This window comes from Oncorhynchus keta, chromosome 13, assembly GCF_023373465.1.
Source record: "Oncorhynchus keta strain PuntledgeMale-10-30-2019 chromosome 13, Oket_V2, whole genome shotgun sequence".
In the NCBI taxonomy this organism is placed as follows: domain Eukaryota; kingdom Metazoa; phylum Chordata; class Actinopteri; order Salmoniformes; family Salmonidae; genus Oncorhynchus; species Oncorhynchus keta.
The window spans coordinates 16,942,003-16,961,968 of NC_068433.1; the positions used below are offsets into that span (position 1 = coordinate 16,942,003).

Below are 19,966 nucleotides of genomic sequence, written 5' to 3' on the forward strand. Positions count from 1 at the left end.
TGTAACAGACAAGTAATGACAAAATGACGTTTGAGTGTGACATGGAATGATTTACTTTTGCAAAACATCTTCATTCACCATTTAAATGGAATATCTTCCCTTCATTTCTTTCATGATAATGGAAATTCCCCATGTCCATAGAAAATCATAACAAAAAGTATCCCATTTTCATTTGAACAAATAACATGCTGACAATATATTTACAACTGGTGCTAGCTTGCTTGAACTAATCATCTAGCGCGAGAATGAATGATTTGCTCATCTTGATACGTCTTCAGATCAGTTATATAGGTAGCAGTATTAAGGAGGGTTCAACGATGGAGCTCCTTCCTCCTTTTGCTGCCTTCCCTGGTCCTCTGCATCCTATAGGTCTTCTTAGCCTGCGCTCTCTCTTTCCCCAGAACCTCAGTGTCATCCAGGATTGTCAGGCTTGGGATCTGACTGATCACATACTGCCTGTGTGGGAAGACAAATATGGTATATAGGCTAATATTTGACAGCACTGAAAATTATTTGACAGTGTGTCACGCTGTACATTAGCTTACGACTGATTCAGGTTCTTTGGGGCCTCCCGAGTGGCGCAGCGGTCTAAGGCACTGCATCTCAGTACTAGAGGCGTCACTACAGACCCTGGTTTGATCCCGGGCGGTATCGCAACCGGCCGTGATCGGGCTCTGCACAATTGGCCCAGTGTTTTCTGGGTTAGGGAGGGTTTGGCTGGGGTAGGCCGTCATTCTAAATAAGAATTTGTTCTTAACTTACTTGCCTAGTTAAATAAAGGTAAAAAAATGTTTAAATGAAGCTGTCATGGATCGGGGACAAAATATATCACAGCCAGATGTCTATCATACAACATCTGATTCCTTCAGGCACCGACTCTGTAACTTATTTAGAGTTATAGAATCATATCCTGCTCCTATTACCGTGTCACAATACATCATTGTCATCTCATTTGTTTTTAAATACACAGGTGCAGCTTTAGTGTATCAGCTGTGTTCACTCAAGCTCACCTGTAGTCTATGTACTGGGGCAGACTCCCTCCATTGAAGTAGCTGGGTGCTGCCTCGTTGTTCATCATGCTGAGGATCCTAAATGAAGTAGAAATATCCAGAGATCAGACAACGACACTTAAAATGGTCTTTGTGGTATGGTGTCATGTTTTTTGTACATTGTATTACCATACCATTACCATGCTCCACAATGTTGCACCATACAGAAACAAAATGACACCCAAGCAAAAACACACACACACACACACACACACACACACACACACACACACACACACACGCACACACGCACACACACACACTGCCCTCAGTAAAAGCCATTCTTACTTGATGTTGGGAAACTTGCGGCGGATCTCCTCCACGAAGATGGGCAGATTGCTGATCTTGTTCTTGTTGATCCACACGGTGGTGACGCTTGGCATGTAGGGGAACTTGACGTGGGACGAATAGATGTTGCAGTCCAGGATCAGAGTGCTGAGCTGCTCCAGTTCACCCAGGAGAGCTGGGCTCCGTTGGCAGCGGAGTGAAGGAGAGATTGCTTGTGTGAATGTGCAGCGTGTACATATCATGTCAGGATTGGGTTCAATTCCATTTAATTCCAGTCAATTCAGAAAATTAAACAAATTAAAATTCTCCTTATTGAAAAGCATTTGACGAGAACTGGAATTGGAATTTCAGTATACTTCCTAAATTGACTGGAATTTACATGGAACTGACCCCAACCCTGTTGCATGTCTCGTATTTCTTTGTGTCAGAGAGAGATGTGTTTGTGTTGCTTGTATGTATGTCTTCAACAGTGTGGTTTTGCATCTCTGGTGAGTGTATGTACATAACTACAAAAGTGTGTGTGTGTGTCGACTGCGTGTAATATGTGTGTATGTGTGCATATACTGTCTGCGTACAGGGCCCATAACAGAAGGATACTCCTCCAGCAGGTTGTAGCTGAGGTCCAACACTTCCAGGGTGTGTTTCTGGGCTAGTATGACTTCGTAGGGGATCTCTAGCAAGCCCTGGTAGGCAAAGGAGAGACTCCGAAGCCCCAGCACTGGGCCTGGCTGACCGGGCTGGCTATACTGGCCTGGTGCAGCAGGCAGCCCCTCTGTCTCCATGGCTAAGAAGCCGAGCTACAGCCTCCGAACACCTCACTCCTCGGTGCCAACTAGCCAGATTACCAGGGTATTCAGATACATGACGCCGTAATCCCTCAAATCCACCCTCAAATCAAAACAAGGGTATAATGGTTTAGTTATTGAGAGTACTTACTACCAAAAACATTTTTCTAGGAGTTAAACATAAGCAAGAAGCCAAAATGCTCATTCCGGACCCAAATGTTTTCTGAATAGTACAGGTCATATAACTGACTGACAAAAGAGTTATTACTCAGGCAAACCGGGGTTAATATATTATTTGAAATCTTTCAAATACTTTTAGCTTTGCTTCAGCCTGCCAGGAGTGCCATCTGGTTGGGGTTTGCACTTTTGGGAGATTTCTATTGGTTCCATTGCAACAGGCAAGCTCAATCAAGTACAGCTAAAGTATTTGAAATGATTTAAATTAGTATTTAGTCCCTGATCAGCAGGATTGAATGTAAAGCAGCAGCTGCAGTAGTCCTTCAGGACCATCATTGAATACCTCAACAACTTCCCCTAATTTGTCACCTTTGAGACGTGTTGGTACATCTTGAACTTTGGAATGTTGACATGAGTGAAGAACACCATCGGTCAAAAAAACTACACTAACAGAATCCAAACATGTTCTGGCTAGAGGAATAAAATACAGTACTTCACCATCACCGAGGTGATTCAGTTTTCATTCAGTTCACCTAATGACCTTTATTTGTAGCATGCAGTAGGTCAACAGCAGTGCCTGTTCTCATGTGTTATTATAGTCATTTCATCCTTAGATCCAGGCTGGACACTATGAATGATCCACTGTGTTAGTTAGAAAACCAGACCAAATGCCTGTGCATGTAATTTACTCAGTGGCAGGTAGCCTAGTGATTAAGAGCCTTGTGCCAGTAACCAACAAGTTGCTGGTTTGAATACACAAGCCAACTAGGTGAAAAAAAAAATCTGTCAATGTGCCCTTGAGCAAGGCACTTAACCCTAATTTCTCCTGTAAATCGCTCTGGATAAGAGTGTCTGGTAATTTTTTGTGCATTTAATGTCAACTGAAGGTAATCAAGGCAGATCCGCCTGGTTCTACAAACATCTATAAATCTTGCCATCGAAAACATCATATAAAAAAACTATGCTTGTATGTCAGCAACTCTTAAAAAAAACTATCTACATTGCTCAAGGATAATACGAAGACAGCAGAGCAGTCTCTTAAACTTGTCAGATACCTAGGACCATTAATATTAAACAGATCAACTTAAACAGACAAACAACTTAAACAGCATTTAAAAACAAAACATACAGCACATTATAAACATATCTATATACAAATAATCATGAATTTGACCCAACTCACCAATATGTGTAGTGAGGTGGTTCAGGCAGGTCTACCAGCTCAGATGCAGTCTGCTCACTGCACATAAAAGGCACTCATTCATGGGACAGCTCTGGATCACAAGATCGAGATAATCACATTGGCCATTAACCCCCTCCTCTCCACAGGTTCTCCCAAAGGCTAAGACCCAGGCCACGTTACTGATAGAAATAGTAATGAATAGAGCTGACATGATTCCTTGTTCCACCTGTCAGAGGCATTTTCATTCTACATAATTTATTTCTATCTGATATTTCCACAATGTACAGTTATTCACAAACAAAGTAAAAATCCTTCATATAGCTATTCCTCAAGGGACAAAGCACTCCATTGACAAAGGGTTTAGTAAATGTTGAACAGTTTTATTACACAAAATAAAATGTAAAAAGTCATGAGAAATTCTTCCATCTTTGTTTCCAAACACACATTATATTAACCTATTAACCTATCTGTTATAATAGGAAAATAAAAGGCACTTTCTGAAAAGTAACATATTTTCACCACCTTGGCACTGGCATGTGTTTGGCCACTGCCATAACACCTATGATGGCTGTTGTCAGGGAGAGTACTTCATATCCCATACTAAACATGATAATACTGCTTTTAGTCTCTTTTCTGAATGGCCTACCTTGCAAAATACTTTTGCAGCACAAATTCTTGCATATGCTCTTCTGCAATTTATCACAATAACCAGACAACACTGAGATTAAATACTTTAGAACACTATAGATACTGCACACTTCCCTTGAAATAAGAAATGTAACATTTAACAGTAATAATTATGGCTAAAATAACACTGAAAATGTAATGATTATGTTACCTATATATGCACGCGCACACACACACGTTAATAAGATAGGCCAGAGTCTCCCAAACTTGATGCTGGGGCCCACACTGGGTGCAAGTTTTGGTTTTTGCTTTAGTTCTACACAGCTGATTCAAATACTCAGAGCTTGATGATGAGTTGGTTTATTTGAATCAGAGGGCAAAAAAACTAAACATGCAACAAGGGTGGGGGTGGGGGCAGGACCGAGTTTGGGAAACCCTGATATTGGCTATACGTTTACTATACACTGACTATACAAACATTAGGAACACCTTTCTAATATTGAGTTGCACCCTCCCTTTCGTCCTGAGAACAGCCTCAATTCGCCGGGACATGGACTCTACATGGTGTTGAAAGCGTTCCACAGGGATGCTGGTCCATGTTGACTCCAATGATTCCCACAGTTGTGTCAAGTTGACTGGATGTCCTTTGGGCGGTGGACCATTGTTGATACACATGGAAAACTGTTGAGGGTGAAAAACACAGCATCGTTGCAGTTCTTGAAACAAACAAGTGCACCTGGCACCTACTACCATACCCAGTTCAAAGGCACTTAAATCTTTTGACTTGCCAATCCACCCTCTGAATTGCACACATATACAATCCATGCCTCAATTGTCTCAAGGCTTAAAAATCCTTCTTTAACCTCTCTCCACCCCTTCATCTACACTGATTGAAGTAGATTTAAGAAGTGACATAATGGATCAATAAGGGATCATAGCTTTCATCTGGTCAGTCTGTCATGGAAAGAGCAGGTGTTCTTAATGTTCTGTACACTCAGCGTATAAGTCAAATGAGTAAGTATAACAATGCCATGGATACAACTATAAAATCACTGACTCCAGAGACATTGAACAATTCAGTCAATAGGGATCAATTCAATCCTGTCTTCATTTTTTGACAAACTGTGGTATGCATGAAAATGGATTATCTGGAGCTAGAGCACTGATACTAATGGTAGCTGACTTATGTGACAAAACTGGATACGGAGGGAGAGAGAGACTGCAACTATTAGGGTAAGGTTACCATTATCTATGGAGTTCTTCCCTCTAGATTATCATTGAGTTTTATATAGCTAGGAAATTATCAGGACACTTGATCCCAATATATTCCTATCATTGAACACTTAAAAAATAAAAAAATAGCGAGAATCTCTAAAGATCCATTATCAGAATTATTAGAAAGCTTATTTTAAAGAAATGTGGCAGTGAAAGCTTTCCACAACACGGAGTTTTGCAGATCTTGTTTAAAAAATGAATTATTCTAAGTATGCTAGTTCATTGGTAAGACTTACAGTACACTGGTTATGTCACTTTGACAGAGTGCTTCTTCTGGACACACAGAAGAGTGACGTAGGGCACCCCAATGAAGGCCCACTTTTCACTGGGCCAGAACTTGACCACGGGGCCCTGCTCTGGGGCCTCAGAGGCTGCGTCGAAGTAGGCAAAGCACACGCACCCAAGGTAGGAAGCCAGGCAGATGAGTATGTGCCTACAGAAACAGAGAGGGGTTCATCAGGGGTCAATCACACAAGTGGGGGCAGATTAAATCAAGTGGCAGGCAGAAAATGTTTAAGACCCCTGGCATGACACTTTCCATGTCATAGTACTAAAATTGGACATACCATGCACAGTGCAAATAGGGGAAGTTGACAGAGGACCACATATCACAGAAGATCCTGTCACTGATCCAGCAGAGCAATGCCAGTGTCCACCACATCCCAGTGAGCAGACCCAGCTTAAACACACGCAGGTTCTCACACCTACAGACAACAGACACACATTTACAGAGCGTTTCAGAATTGAAATGTTGATTGCAGGCTTGTCCAAACTATGGCCAGATATTTGTTTTTTTAACTGACCCACTGCACAATTTATGACATAAAATTGAATGAAGTGACAATGCTGAATTTGCCCTGACCTCTTGATCTCGGTTATGAGCAAGGCGGTGCAGGGGATGCCCAGGCTCATTAGAGAGATGGCGTTGATGGCAGGTTTGACGAACGCCAGTCCTGTGGTTATTCCTGAGAGGATCCCAATGACCACTTTGAACCTTATCCTGGGGGAGAGAAGAAGTTGAGCTGTCACTCAATATACATAAATAGATCAGAATGGGAATAATCAAACACCCTTTATTTGTTAACGCACTTCACTTGAATGTATGCCGTTTTTCAAGCATAACTGTGTGTATCGGTGGCGGTCTGTACCGTTTAAAGATTACCTTAACTGAAGTTAAGGTGATTTTGATAACCAAATGTGATAAAGAAGCATGTTCCTACCGTTAAAACTGCTGAAAAGTCATTTATGTAAAAAAATACAAATTGCCTCATCTGACTACTGTGTGCCGCCATCTTGATAACGTGTCATCAATGACATCACTTGAATGGTTCGTCTGACAGGCAGCCCAGATTACAATGCATGTTAGTAGCCTCATTGAGATTGTTTTCATTTTAACAATTATAAAAAAATATATGAAAAGATGTGCCTTTTTAGAAGGCTATCCTGTTCGAGACTAGCCAGGTAACTGACGGACGGACACACACACACACACAACTATCCCAGCTCTGCAGATTTTGCTGCAAAGAGACTGAATCATTAGATCACTTGTTTTTGTACGGCCCATTTTGGTCACAGGTTCAGGAATAGCTGACAAAAATTCAACATTTACTTGGAGATAACTCTGCAAATAGTTATAGTCTATAGATCAATAATATAATAATACTCTCAGCAACGGTGTTTATCTTTCATTTACAATCTGTAGAAACTATGAGAATAGGTTGAGAACTTTTCTCAAACATTCCAATAGAAAACTATATGGCAGCTAGAAATCAAAACTGGATTGTCTTCAGAGATCAATGAGAGGGGTTGAGGGTAGCTGAAGGCTGGGCCTAAAAAAAAAAAAAAGATAACTAATGTAAAATCTACTGTCCGTAAAATATATGCAGTAGGTATAAACTGGAAGGAGAAGCCTAAGTATTGTTGTCCATTAGTTTACTCCAATTAGGTGAGGGGTGGTAGGGTTGGGGGGAAATTATAAAGAAGGAAAATACAGTGCATTTGGAAAGTATTCAGACCCCTTGACTTTTTCAACATTTTGTTTTGTTAAGCCTTATTCTAAATTGGATTAAATTGTTTTTCTCCATCATAAATCTACAAACAATACCCCATAATGACCAAGCAAAAACTGTTTTCTATACATTTTGGAAAATGTATGAACATTTAAACTGGAAATATCTCATTTACATAAGTATTCAGACACTTTACTCAGTACTTTGTTGAAGCACCTTTGGCAGCGATTACAGCTTTGAGTCTTCTTGGGTATGACTCTACAAGCTTGGCATTATTTGGAGAGTTTCTCCCATTCTTCTCTACAGATCCTCTCAAGCTCTGTCAGGTTGGATGGGGAGCGTCGCTGTACAGCTACAGTGCCTTGCGAAAGTATTCGGCCCCCTTGAACTTTGCGACCTTTTGCCACATTTTAGGCTTCAAACAAAGATATAAAACTATTTTTTTTGTGAAGAATCAACAACAAGTGGGACACAATCATGAAGTGGAACGACATTTATTGGATATTTCAAACTTTTTTAACAAATCAAAAAATGAAAAATTGGGCGTGCAAAATTATTCAGCCCCCTTAAGTTAATACTTTGTAGCGCCACCTTTTGCTGCGATTACAGCTGTAAGTTGCTTGGGGTATGTCTATCAGTTTTGCACATCGAGAGACTGAAATTTTTTCCCATTCCTCCTTGCAAAACAGCTCGAGCTCAGTGAGGTTGGATGGAGAGCATTTGTGAACAGCAGTTTTCAGTTCTTTCCACAGATTCTCGATTGGATTCAGGTCTGGACTTTGACTTGGCCATTCTAACACCTGGATATGTTTATTTTTGAAGATTTTGCTTTATGTTTTGGATCATTGTCTTGTTGGAAGACAAATCTCCGTCCCAGTCTCAGGTCTTTTGCAGACTCCATCAGGTTCTTCCAGAATGGTCCTGTATTTGGCTCCATCCATCTTCCCATCAATTTTAACCATCTTCCCTGTCCCTGCTGAAGAAAAGCAGGCCCAAACCATGATGCTGCCACCACCATGTTTGACAGTGGGGATAGTGTGCTCAGGGTGATGAGCTGTGTTGCTTTTACGCCAAACATAACATTTTCCATTGTTGCCAAAAATTTCAATTTTGGTTTCATCTGACCAGAGCACCTTCTTCCACATGTTTGGTGTGTCTCCCAGGTGGCTTGTGGCAAACTTTAAACGACACTTTTTATGGATATCTTTAAGAAATGGCTTTCTTGCCACTCTTCCATAAAGGCCAGATTTGTGCAATATACGACTGATTGTTGTCCTATGGACAGAGTCTCCCAACTCAGCTGTAGATCTCTGCAGATCATCCAGAGTGATCATGGGCCTCTTGGCTGCATCTCTGATCAGTCTTCTCCTTGTATGAGCTGAAAGTTTAGAGAGACGGCCAGGTCTTGGTAGATTTGCAGTGGACTGATACTCCTTCCATTTCAATATTAACGCTTGCACAGTGCTCCTTGGGATGTTTAAAGCTTGGGAAATCTTTTTGTACCCAAATCCGGCTTTAAACTTCTTCACAACAGTATCTCGGACCTGCCTGGTGTGTTCCTTGTTCTTCATGATGCTCTCTGCGCTTTTAACGGACCTCTGAGACTATCACAGTGCAGGTGCATTTATACGGAGACTTGATTACACACAGGTGGATTGTATTTATCATCATTAGTCATTTAGGTCAACATTGGATCATTCAGAGATCCTCACTGAACTTCTGGAGAGAGTTTGCTGCACTGAAAGTAACATTTTTCAGTTTTTTATTTGTTAAAAAAGTTTGAAATATCCAATAAATGTCGTTCCACTTCATGATTGTGTCCCACTTGTTGTTGATTCTTCACAAAAAATACAGTTTTATATCTTTATGTTTGAAGCCTGAAATGTGGCAAAAGGTCGCAAAGTTCAAGGGGGCCGAATACCTTCGCAAGGCACTGTATGTTCATTTCTCCAGAGATGTTCGATCAGGTTTGCACAGCTATTTTTATGCTTCTCCAGAGATGTTCGATCGGGTTCAAGCCCGGGTCACTCAATGACATTCAGAGACTTGTCCCGAAGTCACTCCTGAGTTGTCTTGGCTGTGTGCTTAAGGTAGTTGTCCAGTTGGAAGGTGAACCTTTGCCCCAGGCTGAGATCCTGAGCGCTCTCAATCAGGTTTTCTTCAAGGATCTCGCTGTACTTTGCTCCGTTCATCTTTCCCCCGATCCGGACTAGTCTCCCAGTCCCTGCCACTAAAAACCATGCTTCACATTAGGGATGGTGCCAGGTTTCCTCCAGATGTGATGCTTGGCATTCAGGCCAAAGAGTTCAATCTTAGTTTCAGCAGACCAGAGAATCTTGTTTTTCATGGTCTGAGAGTCCTTTAGGTGCATTTTGGCAAAATCCAAGCAGGCTGTCATGTGCCTTTTACTGAAGTGAGCCTGATTGGTGGAGTGCTACAGAGATGGGCTCCCGAGTGGCGCAGCAGTCTAAGGCACTGCATCTCAGTGCAAGAGGTGTCACTCCAGACACCCTGGTTCGTATCCAGGTTGTATCACAACCGGCCGTGATTCGGAGTCCCATAGGGCAGTGCACAATTGGCCCAGCGTCGTCCGGGTTTGGCCAGTGTAGGCCGTCATAAGTTAAATAAAGATTAAATAAACTAAAAACAAAGATGCTTGTCCTTCTGGATCAATCCTACACAATCCTGTCTCGGAGCTCTACAGACAATTCCTTCGAACCACATGGCTTGGTTTTTGCTCTGACATGCACTGTTAACTGTGGGACCTTATATAGACAGGAGTGTGCCTTTCCAAATCATGTCCAGCGTATGTCTGACTACGTACATCTCCGACTTAGACACACATGATTGTTGTGTCGTCATTTCCGGTCACAACTTGTAGACTTGTTTACATGCTGCTGTGCAGTTTGTTGCTAACGTTTCTTTGCTACCTGCCAACTTTACGTTTTTTCCATTTTAATTACTGTTTTATATTTTCTATTTTTTCCATTGCTCTACTTTTTTCATTCAACTTTTTCACCCTGGACGCTTTATCTGGACATGGTTCTACACGACCTCCACGAGCCAAAGCTAAGTAGTAACATTAACATTATGCCTTCTAATTGCAGTCGCTGTACTCATAATATACAGGAGAACGATCGCCTTATGGCAAGGATAGCCGTGCTGGAAGCCCAGCTTCAGACGCAATCGTTAGGCAAGGGTCATTTAAGTGTAGGAAAGGATGAAACAGCGTCTGTGCCACTGTCATGACGTTGGCCGTTGGTGAGGTTTATGACCCCCATAAATACCTTTCCCCCTTTTCTCTCTCTCTACTCTACAGAGTGGCTCTTGGAAAGCCCTTTGTTAACATACAGAGAGTCTGGTGACATCAAAAGGTGGGGAACGGAATCATATTTCGGTAATTCAACCACTTGAAAATATGCGTTGGTACTTAATGAATATGATGTTAGATCAGTTGGCGTCTGAGACATTATTACTGATGATAGGATGACAAACTGTATCTTGGAAAGTCTACACATTCTAGTTATCAGATGCACATGGAATTGTTGTGCAATTTAAATGTTTAAATATGAAACTATTTGTGAAAAGATTACATTTAATTTTAGCTTCTAATTGAGAGAATTGGTTTTCATAAGTGAACTAGGCTCAACTCAGTGGCCCGCCCATGTGATCAGACATTGGTTGTAAACTATGAAACATGCCCCTCTCTCCTACCACTATATAAGCCCCTGTACAAAAATGTAACTGTGTTCCGAGGACAGGAGGACGACGGTCCTTACGTTGAATGGGCTAAGACAATAATGAAATTAGCATCGTGTTCAACATGAAGGTGACGATCGACATGCCAAAAAGATGAATTTCGACTATACCAGCCAGAATATAGCATGAGCTTAAGTATGGCAACTTGGTATGAACTTTGAACTCTTATTCACTCCAGAAGTGATACCTCCTCGCCGTTGAGTTAGCAGCAGCCGCTGTAAACGTGGACTAGGAAAGGACGGACGACATATCCAGTCTAACACACAACGACAATACTACAATGTTTCCAGTTTACCACCAGAGACATTCTTCAGAGGACAAGAGATCCCTGCTGGGCAACCCGGTCTTCCATCTACAACCAAACAATTAAAGCGCAGCTCAGAGTAAATATTCCTTGCATTTTCCTTTTCCAAATGGGCGGTTATTTAGAATGCATAAGATTCTGTATTTACGATAGCATAGCTTCTCCCTTTGTTACTCAGTCTTCCCGCGCTTTCATTCAAGCGCAACCCTCTCTCTTTGTGTAACCAGCCACCATAACAGTTCTGTCCAGCAGGGACGTTTTCTTGTGTGACAATTAGTATTCAATGTATGATACATTCTGTATGATTATTTAGGTATTTAGTAAATAAATAATGAAACCAAATTTTATATTGCTGATTCAACTTCTTAGCCAGGGTTCGTGAAGATAACCAAGAATTGACAACTTTCAGATGAGACTGAATAAGGTGAGGATTAAATATTGACTGCTATTGATATAAAAGATTACCGGGTCTTTAAGAGTTTATTCGGAACAGCTCTATAAACATTCTTTCGTGGTGCCCCGACTTTCTAGTTAATTACATTTACATGATTAGTTTAATCAGGTAATATTAATTACAGTAGAAATTATTTTATAGAATAGCATATTACTTCATCTGGCATAGCAAAGACACGACACCACCAATAAGTACAGATAGTAGTAAAAATCCCCTCGGAACATAGCTTCAGCGTGTAAATCAGCTAGAAAGATGTGTCTCATCGAGTAATTGTCTCTGGCCCCCTCCCAGTTAGGGGGAGTGATGAGCTCTACGGCAGAGTCTCACAACTCAATCGCTGGTTGAAAACTGTTTCCGGGCCCCTCCCAAAAGATAGAATATGTAGATAATTGGCCCTCTTTCTGGGAATCACCCACAAACAGGACCAAGCCTGGCCTGCTGAGGAGTGACGGACTCCATCCTAGCTGGAGGGGTGCTCTCATCTTATCTATGAACATAGACGACTCTAACTTCTCTATCTCCAAAATGAGAAGGGTGCAGGCCAGGCAGCAGGCTGTTAGCCAGCCTGCCAGCTTAGTGGAGTCTGCCACTAGCATAGTCAGTGTAGTCAGCTCAGCTATCCCCATTGAGACCGTGTCTGTGCTTCAATCTAGGTTGGGCAAAACTAAACATGGCGGTGTTCGCCTTAGCAATCTCAGTGGAATAAAGACCTCCACCATTCCTGTCATTATTGAAAGAGATTGTGATCTCTCACATCTCAAAATAGGGCTACTTAATGTTAGATCCCTCACTTCCAAGGCAGTTATAGTCAATGAACTAATCACTGATCATAATCTTGATGTGATTGGCCTGACTGAAACATGGTTTAAGCCTGATGAGTTTACTGTGTTAAATGAGGCCTCTCCTCCTGGTTACACTAGTGACCATGGCCCAGATTCACAAAACCTTCAAAATAAATTTCTTCACTGCAATTTTTTCCTTAACTATAGATTTATGAAGAAAGTTAATCTTGGAAATGTTGTTAAGCTATTTAGTTTGTTTCTCCTTTAGCAAAAGTTAAGAAATTAGATTCTTGTAATTGTTTTTTTAGATTTGTTCTTAATTCCAATGCAATTGAACATGTTTAATTCACTCACAAAGTTCATCTGAAAGTTTCAGTATTGATTATTTTAAGCCTAAGAACATGTTTTAGAATCGTAATCTCAGTAGGAAATAGCCAACATGATTGTCGGTTGCCTAGCAACAAACATTTTAAGAAGATTCTGACTAGATATTTGACAAGTTTGTAGGACAATCATGAAATATTGAGATACTGTGGAGGAATTGCACTTACAAACCATCTTATCAACTTCTTTTCTTTGTTCTTAAGACTCTTAAGTTTTTGGGTAAGAAGTGTTTTGTGAATCTGGGTCCATAACCCCCACGCATCCCGCAGAGGCGGAAGTATTGCTAACATTTACGATAACAAATTTCGATTTACACTTTTTTTTAAAAACTGTGTCTTCGTCTTTTGAGCTTCTAGTCATGAAATCTATGCAGCCTACTCACTTTTTATAGCTACTGTTTATAGGTCTCCTGGGCTGTATACAACGTTCCTCACGGAGTTCCCTGAATTCCTATCTGACCTTGTAGTCATGGCAGATAATATTCACATTTTCAGTGATTTTAATATTCACATGGAAAAGTCCACAGACCCACTCCAAAAGGCTTTTAGAGCCATCATCGACTTTTGTCCAACATGTCTCCGGACCTACTCACTGCCACAGTCCCATGGAATAAATATTGTGGATCTTAATGTTTTTCCTCATAATCCTGAACTATCGGACCACCATTTTATTACGTTTGCAATCGCAACAAATAATCTGCTCAGACCCCAACCTAGGATCATCAAAAACCGTGCTATAAATTCTCGAACAACCCAAAGATTCCGAGATACCCTTCCAGACTCCCTCCATCCACCCAAGGACGTCGGAGTACAAAAATCGGTTAACCACCTAACTGAGGAACTAAATTTAACCTTGCGTAATACCCGAGATGCAGTCGCAACCCTAAAAACAAAAATAATGTCATAAGAAACTAGCTCCCTGGTATACAGAAAATACCCGAGCCCTGAAGCAAGCTTCCAGAAAATTGGAACGGAAATGGCGCTCCACCAAACTGGAAGTCATCCAACTAGCTTGGAAAGACAGTACCGTGCAGTATTGAAGAGCCCTCACTGCTGCTCGATCATCCTGTTTTTCCAACTTAATTGAGGAGAATAAGAACAATCCCAAATGTATTTTTGATACTGTCGCAAAGCTAACTCAAAAGCAGCACTCCCAAGAGAGGATGGCTTTCACTTCAGCAGTGATCAATTCATGAACTTTTCACGAAAAGATCATGATCATTAGAAAGCAAATTACGGACTCCTCTTTAAATCTGTGTATTTCTCCAAAGCTCAGTTGTCCTGAGTCTGCACAACACAGGGCCTATTATCAAGGGAAACACTCAAGTTGCTTAATCCTATATCTCTTGACACATTGATGAAAATACTCTTAGCCTCTAAACCTTCAAGCTGCATACTGGACCCTATTCCAACTAAAGAGCTGCTTCTTGTGCTTGGCCTTCCTATGTTGAATATAATAAACGGCTCCCTATCCACCGGATGTGTACCAAACTCACTGAAAGTGGCAGTAATAAAGCCAAACCTTGACCCAGAAAATATAAAAAACTATCGGCCTATATCGAATCTCCCATTCCTCTCAAAAAAAATGTAAAAGCTGTTGCGCAGTAACTCACTGCCTTACTGAAGACAAACAATGTATACGAAATGCTTCAGTCTGGTTTTAGACTCCACTGAGACTGCACTCGTGAAGGTGGTAAATGGTGTCAGACCAAGGCTCTGCATCTGTCCTTGTGCTCCTAGACCGTAAGTGCATCATCGATTACCACATTCTTTTGGAGATTGGAAAACCAAATTGGTCTATATGGACAAGTTATGGCGTTTTAGATCTTATCTGTCAGAAAGATATCAGTTTGTCTCTGTGGATGGTTTGTCTTCTGACAAATCAACTGTAAATGTCGGTGTTCCTCAAGGTTCCATTTTAGTTCCTCTACGGTTTTCACTATATATTTTACCTACTGGTGATGTCACTCGGAAACATAATGTTAACTTTCACTGCTATGTGGACGATACACAGCTGTACATTTAGATGAAAATGGTGAAGCCGCAAAATTGCCCTCCCTGGAAGCCTGTGTTTCAGACATAAGGCAGTGGATGGCGGCAAATGTCTTACTTTTAACCTCAGACAAAGGACAGCTTTTTTCCATCTTTGTAACATTGCAAAAATCAGAAACTTTCTGTCCAAAAATTATGCAGAAAAATTCATCCATGCTTTTGTCACTTCTAGATAAGACTACTGTAATACTCTAGTTTCCGGCTACCCGGAAAAAAGCACTAAATAAACTTCAGTTTATTTACGGCTGCTAGAATCTTGACTAGAACCAAAAGATTTGATCATATTACTCCAGTGCTAGCCTCTTTACACTGGCTTCCTGTTAAGGCTAGGGCTGATTTCAAGGTTTTACTGCTAACCTACAAAGCATTAAAAGGGGCTTGTTCATACCCATCATTCCGATTTGGTCCTGCCGTACATACCTAAACATACGCTACGGTCACAAGACGCAGGCCTCCTTACTGTCACTAGAATTTCTAAGCAAACAGATGGAGGCAGGGCTTTCTCCTATAGAGCTCAATTTTTATGGAATGGTCTGCCTATCCATGTGAGAGACGCAGACTCAGTCTCGACCTTTAAGTCTTTACTTAAGGCTCATCTCTTCAGTAGTTGGGATTGGCGCCCCCCCTCGGGTTTGTGCCGTGGGGGAGATCTTCACGGGCTATACTCGGCCTTGTCTCAGGGTAGTAGGTTGGTGGTTGAAGATATCCCTCTAGTGGTGTGGGGGCTGTGCTTTGGCAAAGTGGGTGGGGTTATATCCTGCCTGTTTGGCCCTGTCTAGGGGTATCATCGAACAGGGCCACAGTGTCTCCCGACCGCTCGTCTCAGCCACCAGTATTTATGCTGCAATAGTTTGTCGGGGGGCTATATCTGTTATATCTGGAGTATTTCTCCTGTCTAATCTGGTATCCTGTGTGAATTTAAGTATGCTCCCTCTAATTCGCTCTCTCTCTTCCTCGCTCTCTCTCTTCCTCTCGGAGGACCTGAGCCCTACGACCATGCCTCAGGACTACCTGGCCTGATGACTCCTTGCTGTCCCCAGTCCATCTGGTCATGCTGCTGCTCCAGTTTCAACCGTTCTGCCTGTGGCTATGGAACCCTGACTGGTTCACTGGACGTGCTGTCCTGTTGCACCCTCTACAATCACTGTGATTATTATTATCTGAACCTGCTGGTCATCTATGAACGTTTGAACATCTTGGCCATGTTCTGTTATAATCTCCACCCGACACAGCCAGAAGAGGACTGGCCACCCCTCAGAGCCTGGGTCCTCTCTAGGTTTCTTCCTAGCTTCTGCCCTTTCTAGAGAGTTTTTCCTAGCCCCCGTGCTTCTACATCTGCATTGCTTGCTGTTTGAGGCTGGGTTTCTGTACAGCACTTTGTTACATTGGCTGATGCAAAACGGGCTTTATAAATACATTTTATTGATTGATCAATTGAATTTACCAGAGGTGGACTCAAAACAATTTGTAGAAATATCTCAAGGATGATCAATGGAAACAGGATGCACCTGAGCTCAATTTCGAGTCTCATAGCGAAGGGTCTGAATACTTATGTAAATAAGGTACTTCCTCCTCTTTTTTCTTCGTTTGTGAACTTTAGTGCACAACACAACAGCTGTCTGTTGTGAAGAAAAAAACAACAACTCTCCAAGCCAAACCTTCCTACCATGACCGCTAACCGCTACACGTCATAGTCAACATAGCTACTAGAACTAACACGTTTGTAAACCCACAATCCAATGTGTAAAAACACACAGTACAGTGTACAGCAAGCATTTTAGAAGTTACACTTGCGGGCCCCATTGGCAATAAATGAATAAAACCGAAAGCTTACCTTTTTTTTGCAATGTTACAAAGACTTGGAAGAGTTGCAGTGTTGGATAGCCTTAGCCAGCTAGCTAACATAAATAGTATTCCTCTCTTTTTGAGTAGGCTAAATTAGCTGCATTAGCTAGCTTAATAAGTGAAAGGTAAATTAAAAATAATTTTAAAAATAATCAAAATATAGATAGCTCTCTCTTTCTCTCTCCTGCTTCTCCTTATTTTTTTAATAGAAATTAAATGTTCAAAACTGTTCCACTACTGTGTTTCGCTTTAAGTCCACTACTCACCACACGTTATTCACTGCAGTGCTAGCTGTAGCTTATGCTTTCAGTACTAGATTCCTTCTCTGATACCTTGATTGGATGGCTAACATGTCAGTTACTGGGCCGGTAGCAAGTTCAAACCCCCGAGCTGACAAGGTACAAATCTGCCCCTGAACAGGCAGTTAACCCACTGTTCCTAGGCCATCATTGAAAATAAGAATTTGTTCTTAACTGACTTGCCTAGTTAAATAAAGGTACAATTTAAAAAATTAAATAATGTTGGAGGACATCCCCCGGAAGTTATCATAATTACTGTGGTAGTCTATGGAAGGGGACCTTCTAGGTTTTGTATTGAAGTCAATGCACCCAGAGGAGGACAGAAAATAGCTGTCCTGTGCTACCATAGAAGGCTTCTACCTTCATCGCTAACCCCCAGTTATTTAGTGACATTTACTATTAGCAACTATTTACTATAGTTTTATCTAAAAAGGATCACTTTTTTAATGTTTCACTGTTTATATTTTTATTAAATTCACTGAGTAAGATGGTCCTCCCCTTCCTCCTCTGAGGAGCCTCCACCGGTGTGTATGTCACTTGCCTGTTTCTGCGGAAGCTCTTGGGCAGGTATCTCTTTGGGAACCACATGCCGATGGCACACATGAGCACCCACAGGATGGCTAGCTCGTCCAGCATCTGGCCCAGGAAGCTAAGGGTGGCATGGAAGTAAGTGGATCCAATGCCTGGGAGAAGAGACAATGTTTACAGAGTACGATGTGAGTAGAATACACAATCTGCCATCCATAGGCTTAGGCTAGATGCTGAGGAGATAGTTGCCTCCCACAATGTTCCAGCTTAGGGTTGGGTTTTTCGAGACTACTGAGGAGAGGCAACTCATGTGTAGGATTTGGGAGTGACACCAAAAGATGCATATCTGCTGAACCAGAATCTGGCTTTACAGGAGCCGTTGATATGGCAATACTCCTTTAAGCCCAGGAAGCAGCCATTCAACTTGCCATTCAACTTGCCGAAACATTGGTGAGTAACACAGGTATTTTAACAATATAATGATAAAAAAAATGGTGAATGGCTTGACGATTAAACAACTCCACAATTTACAATGGAGTTGAGCGGCGACTAGTGTGGCCAGACTGGAGATCCGACATCAAATAGCATTTTGTTTTTATAAAAACTACTGATTTCAGCACCCAAGGAAAAAACAGCAATTACACACATTACATTGTTATGTGTAATTGCGGGCTATTCTTCAGGCGCTGAAATCAGTAGGTTTTTAAAGAAAAACATAATTTTATGTGACATCGGGCCTCCAGTCCGCCCACACTAGTTGCCACTCAACTCCATCATAAATCGTAGAGTTGAGTCAGCTAGTGAATGGCATGTTGAATGGCTGCTTCCTGTGCTTAAAAGGAGATTCAACATCTCCTGTAAAGCCAAATTCTGGTTCACATCCCTGCTAAGTTCTGGCAGTGTCATTTAAAAGTTAGAGCAGTAGACTTACCAACCACAACCAGCAAAGCCCAGATCAGATATATCCCACTGTTGAAATGTGTAGCATATTGTCGAAACAGACACATCAAAATAGGTGGCAAAATAAAAAACAGTATGTTGCTGATCTGCAATGAAGAACAAAATATAGGGGAGGAAATGGATTGAGCAGATTGAACAGATCTAATGTCACACATGACATTAGGCCTGAAGCCCCCAAAAAAGTTCAAATGTTTTCAACCAGGAACATCTTTACCGTATTGTAGAACTCTGCAATTCCAGGGTAAATAAGATAATTTCCTTCACACCAATCCACTTCGGAGCTACCTTGACTCCAGAATACAAGATTGCTCATGTTTATAGATAATGTTAGCCAAAACTGCAAAATGACCGCGCTAACTAGCCAGCTGTCATTTGAGTAGGATAATAAGTTGGATACAAATTTGTAGCTGATAAAAAAAGAATTACTTTGACCGAATTGTCATGTTCGTACCTGATAATGTACGAGGTTGACTTACAAATAACTATTTTAAAGTAGTTAAACTAACTACCTGTAATGTTTTGAAAGTACACAATTTGGACTATTAGAGCTAACGGAGATATAATCGTATATGTCAACAACAGTGTGTACAGCTGTACGTGTACGTCACACAAATTGAACTTCCGGTTTTTCACCTTCAAAATAAAAGCCCTCTCGATACACTGGGAAAGTAGATCGGTACCACTTTTGGTGTTTTGAGTGAAAGTCTGCTGTGTTTGAGTCTCTGGCAGAACCCTCTTATTTATTGTCTTCCGCGGCTGTGACCTCCTGACCCAGACAAAAAAAAAATTGAACTAAATTTTTTAAAATTAAAAAACTTGCACTTGTATTTCCTACTAGCACTGGAAAAATGTACTTACTACGTTTGTGATTCAGTGTGGTTGTCTAAAATATAGGCTACATGGGCCAGAGCTGTCCAGAATGCCGTAGCGGCACGTCTAATTTTGGGGGAATTGTGTATCGGCTTGTGACATGTAAAAATGCTTAATTTGGGCACTTTAGCAAGTCTACTGAAATTAAACATCTGATTGATTGAATTCTCCATGTTGTCTACAGTAAAAGGCACATCATTTAATATAACAGGCTTTTCAAATTCAATATTGGTGCACTATTTCTACTGAAAACACCAAAGGGACGCAAAAGGCACTAATTTCCTGGAACGACCAGAGGTGTTGGCTAGAGCGATCAAGTTACCTGCCATACCAAGAG

At 41.3% G+C, this 19,966-nt stretch overlaps 2 protein-coding genes across 2 annotated transcripts; both read right to left on the reverse strand.

Annotated features, from left to right (window-relative positions):
* Positions 1-29: 29 nt before the first annotated feature.
* LOC118392628 (uncharacterized) lies at positions 30-3,581 on the reverse strand. The gene is made up of 5 exons (XM_035784672.2): positions 3,483-3,581; positions 1,935-2,225; positions 1,338-1,517; positions 1,011-1,088; positions 30-456 (listed from the first exon to the last, which is right to left on the reverse strand). The coding sequence occupies exons 2-5, from the start codon at positions 2,117-2,119 to the stop codon at positions 312-314; spliced, it is 588 nt and encodes a 195-aa protein (XP_035640565.1). The 5' UTR covers positions 2,120-2,225; positions 3,483-3,581; the 3' UTR covers positions 30-311.
* A 260-nt stretch (positions 3,582-3,841) lies between these two features.
* On the reverse strand, positions 3,842-19,457 carry LOC118391968 (alkaline ceramidase 2-like). The gene is made up of 7 exons (XM_035783498.2): positions 18,974-19,457; positions 18,731-18,845; positions 17,813-17,954; positions 6,247-6,384; positions 5,951-6,088; positions 5,621-5,817; positions 3,842-4,790 (listed from the first exon to the last, which is right to left on the reverse strand). The coding sequence occupies exons 1-6, from the start codon at positions 19,070-19,072 to the stop codon at positions 5,631-5,633; spliced, it is 819 nt and encodes a 272-aa protein (XP_035639391.1). The 5' UTR covers positions 19,073-19,457; the 3' UTR covers positions 3,842-4,790; positions 5,621-5,630.
* Between the last annotated feature and the right edge of the window lie 509 nt (positions 19,458-19,966).

Bases quoted from the DNA above. Each gene is read 5' to 3' on its own strand.
- LOC118392628 (XM_035784672.2), bottom strand. From the start codon at position 2,119: ATGGAGACAGAGGGGCTGCCTGCTGCACCAGGCCAGTATAGCCAGCCC. The intron at 1,089-1,337 runs GTAAGAATGGCT...TACTTCATTTAG, and splicing joins CGCAAGTTTCCCAACATCAA to GATCCTCAGCATGATGAACA. The intron at 457-1,010 runs GTGAGCTTGAGT...CTTCCCACACAG, and splicing joins CCCCAGTACATAGACTACAG to GCAGTATGTGATCAGTCAGA.
- LOC118391968 (XM_035783498.2), bottom strand. From the start codon at position 19,072: ATGAGCAATCTTGTATTCTGGAGTCAAGGTAGCTCCGAAGTGGATTGG. The intron at 17,955-18,730 runs GTAAGTCTACTG...CTCTTCTCCCAG, and splicing joins GGCTTTGCTGGTTGTGGTTG to GCATTGGATCCACTTACTTC. The intron at 6,089-6,246 runs GTCAGGGCAAAT...TGTTGTCTGTAG, and splicing joins CTCATAACCGAGATCAAGAG to GTGTGAGAACCTGCGTGTGT.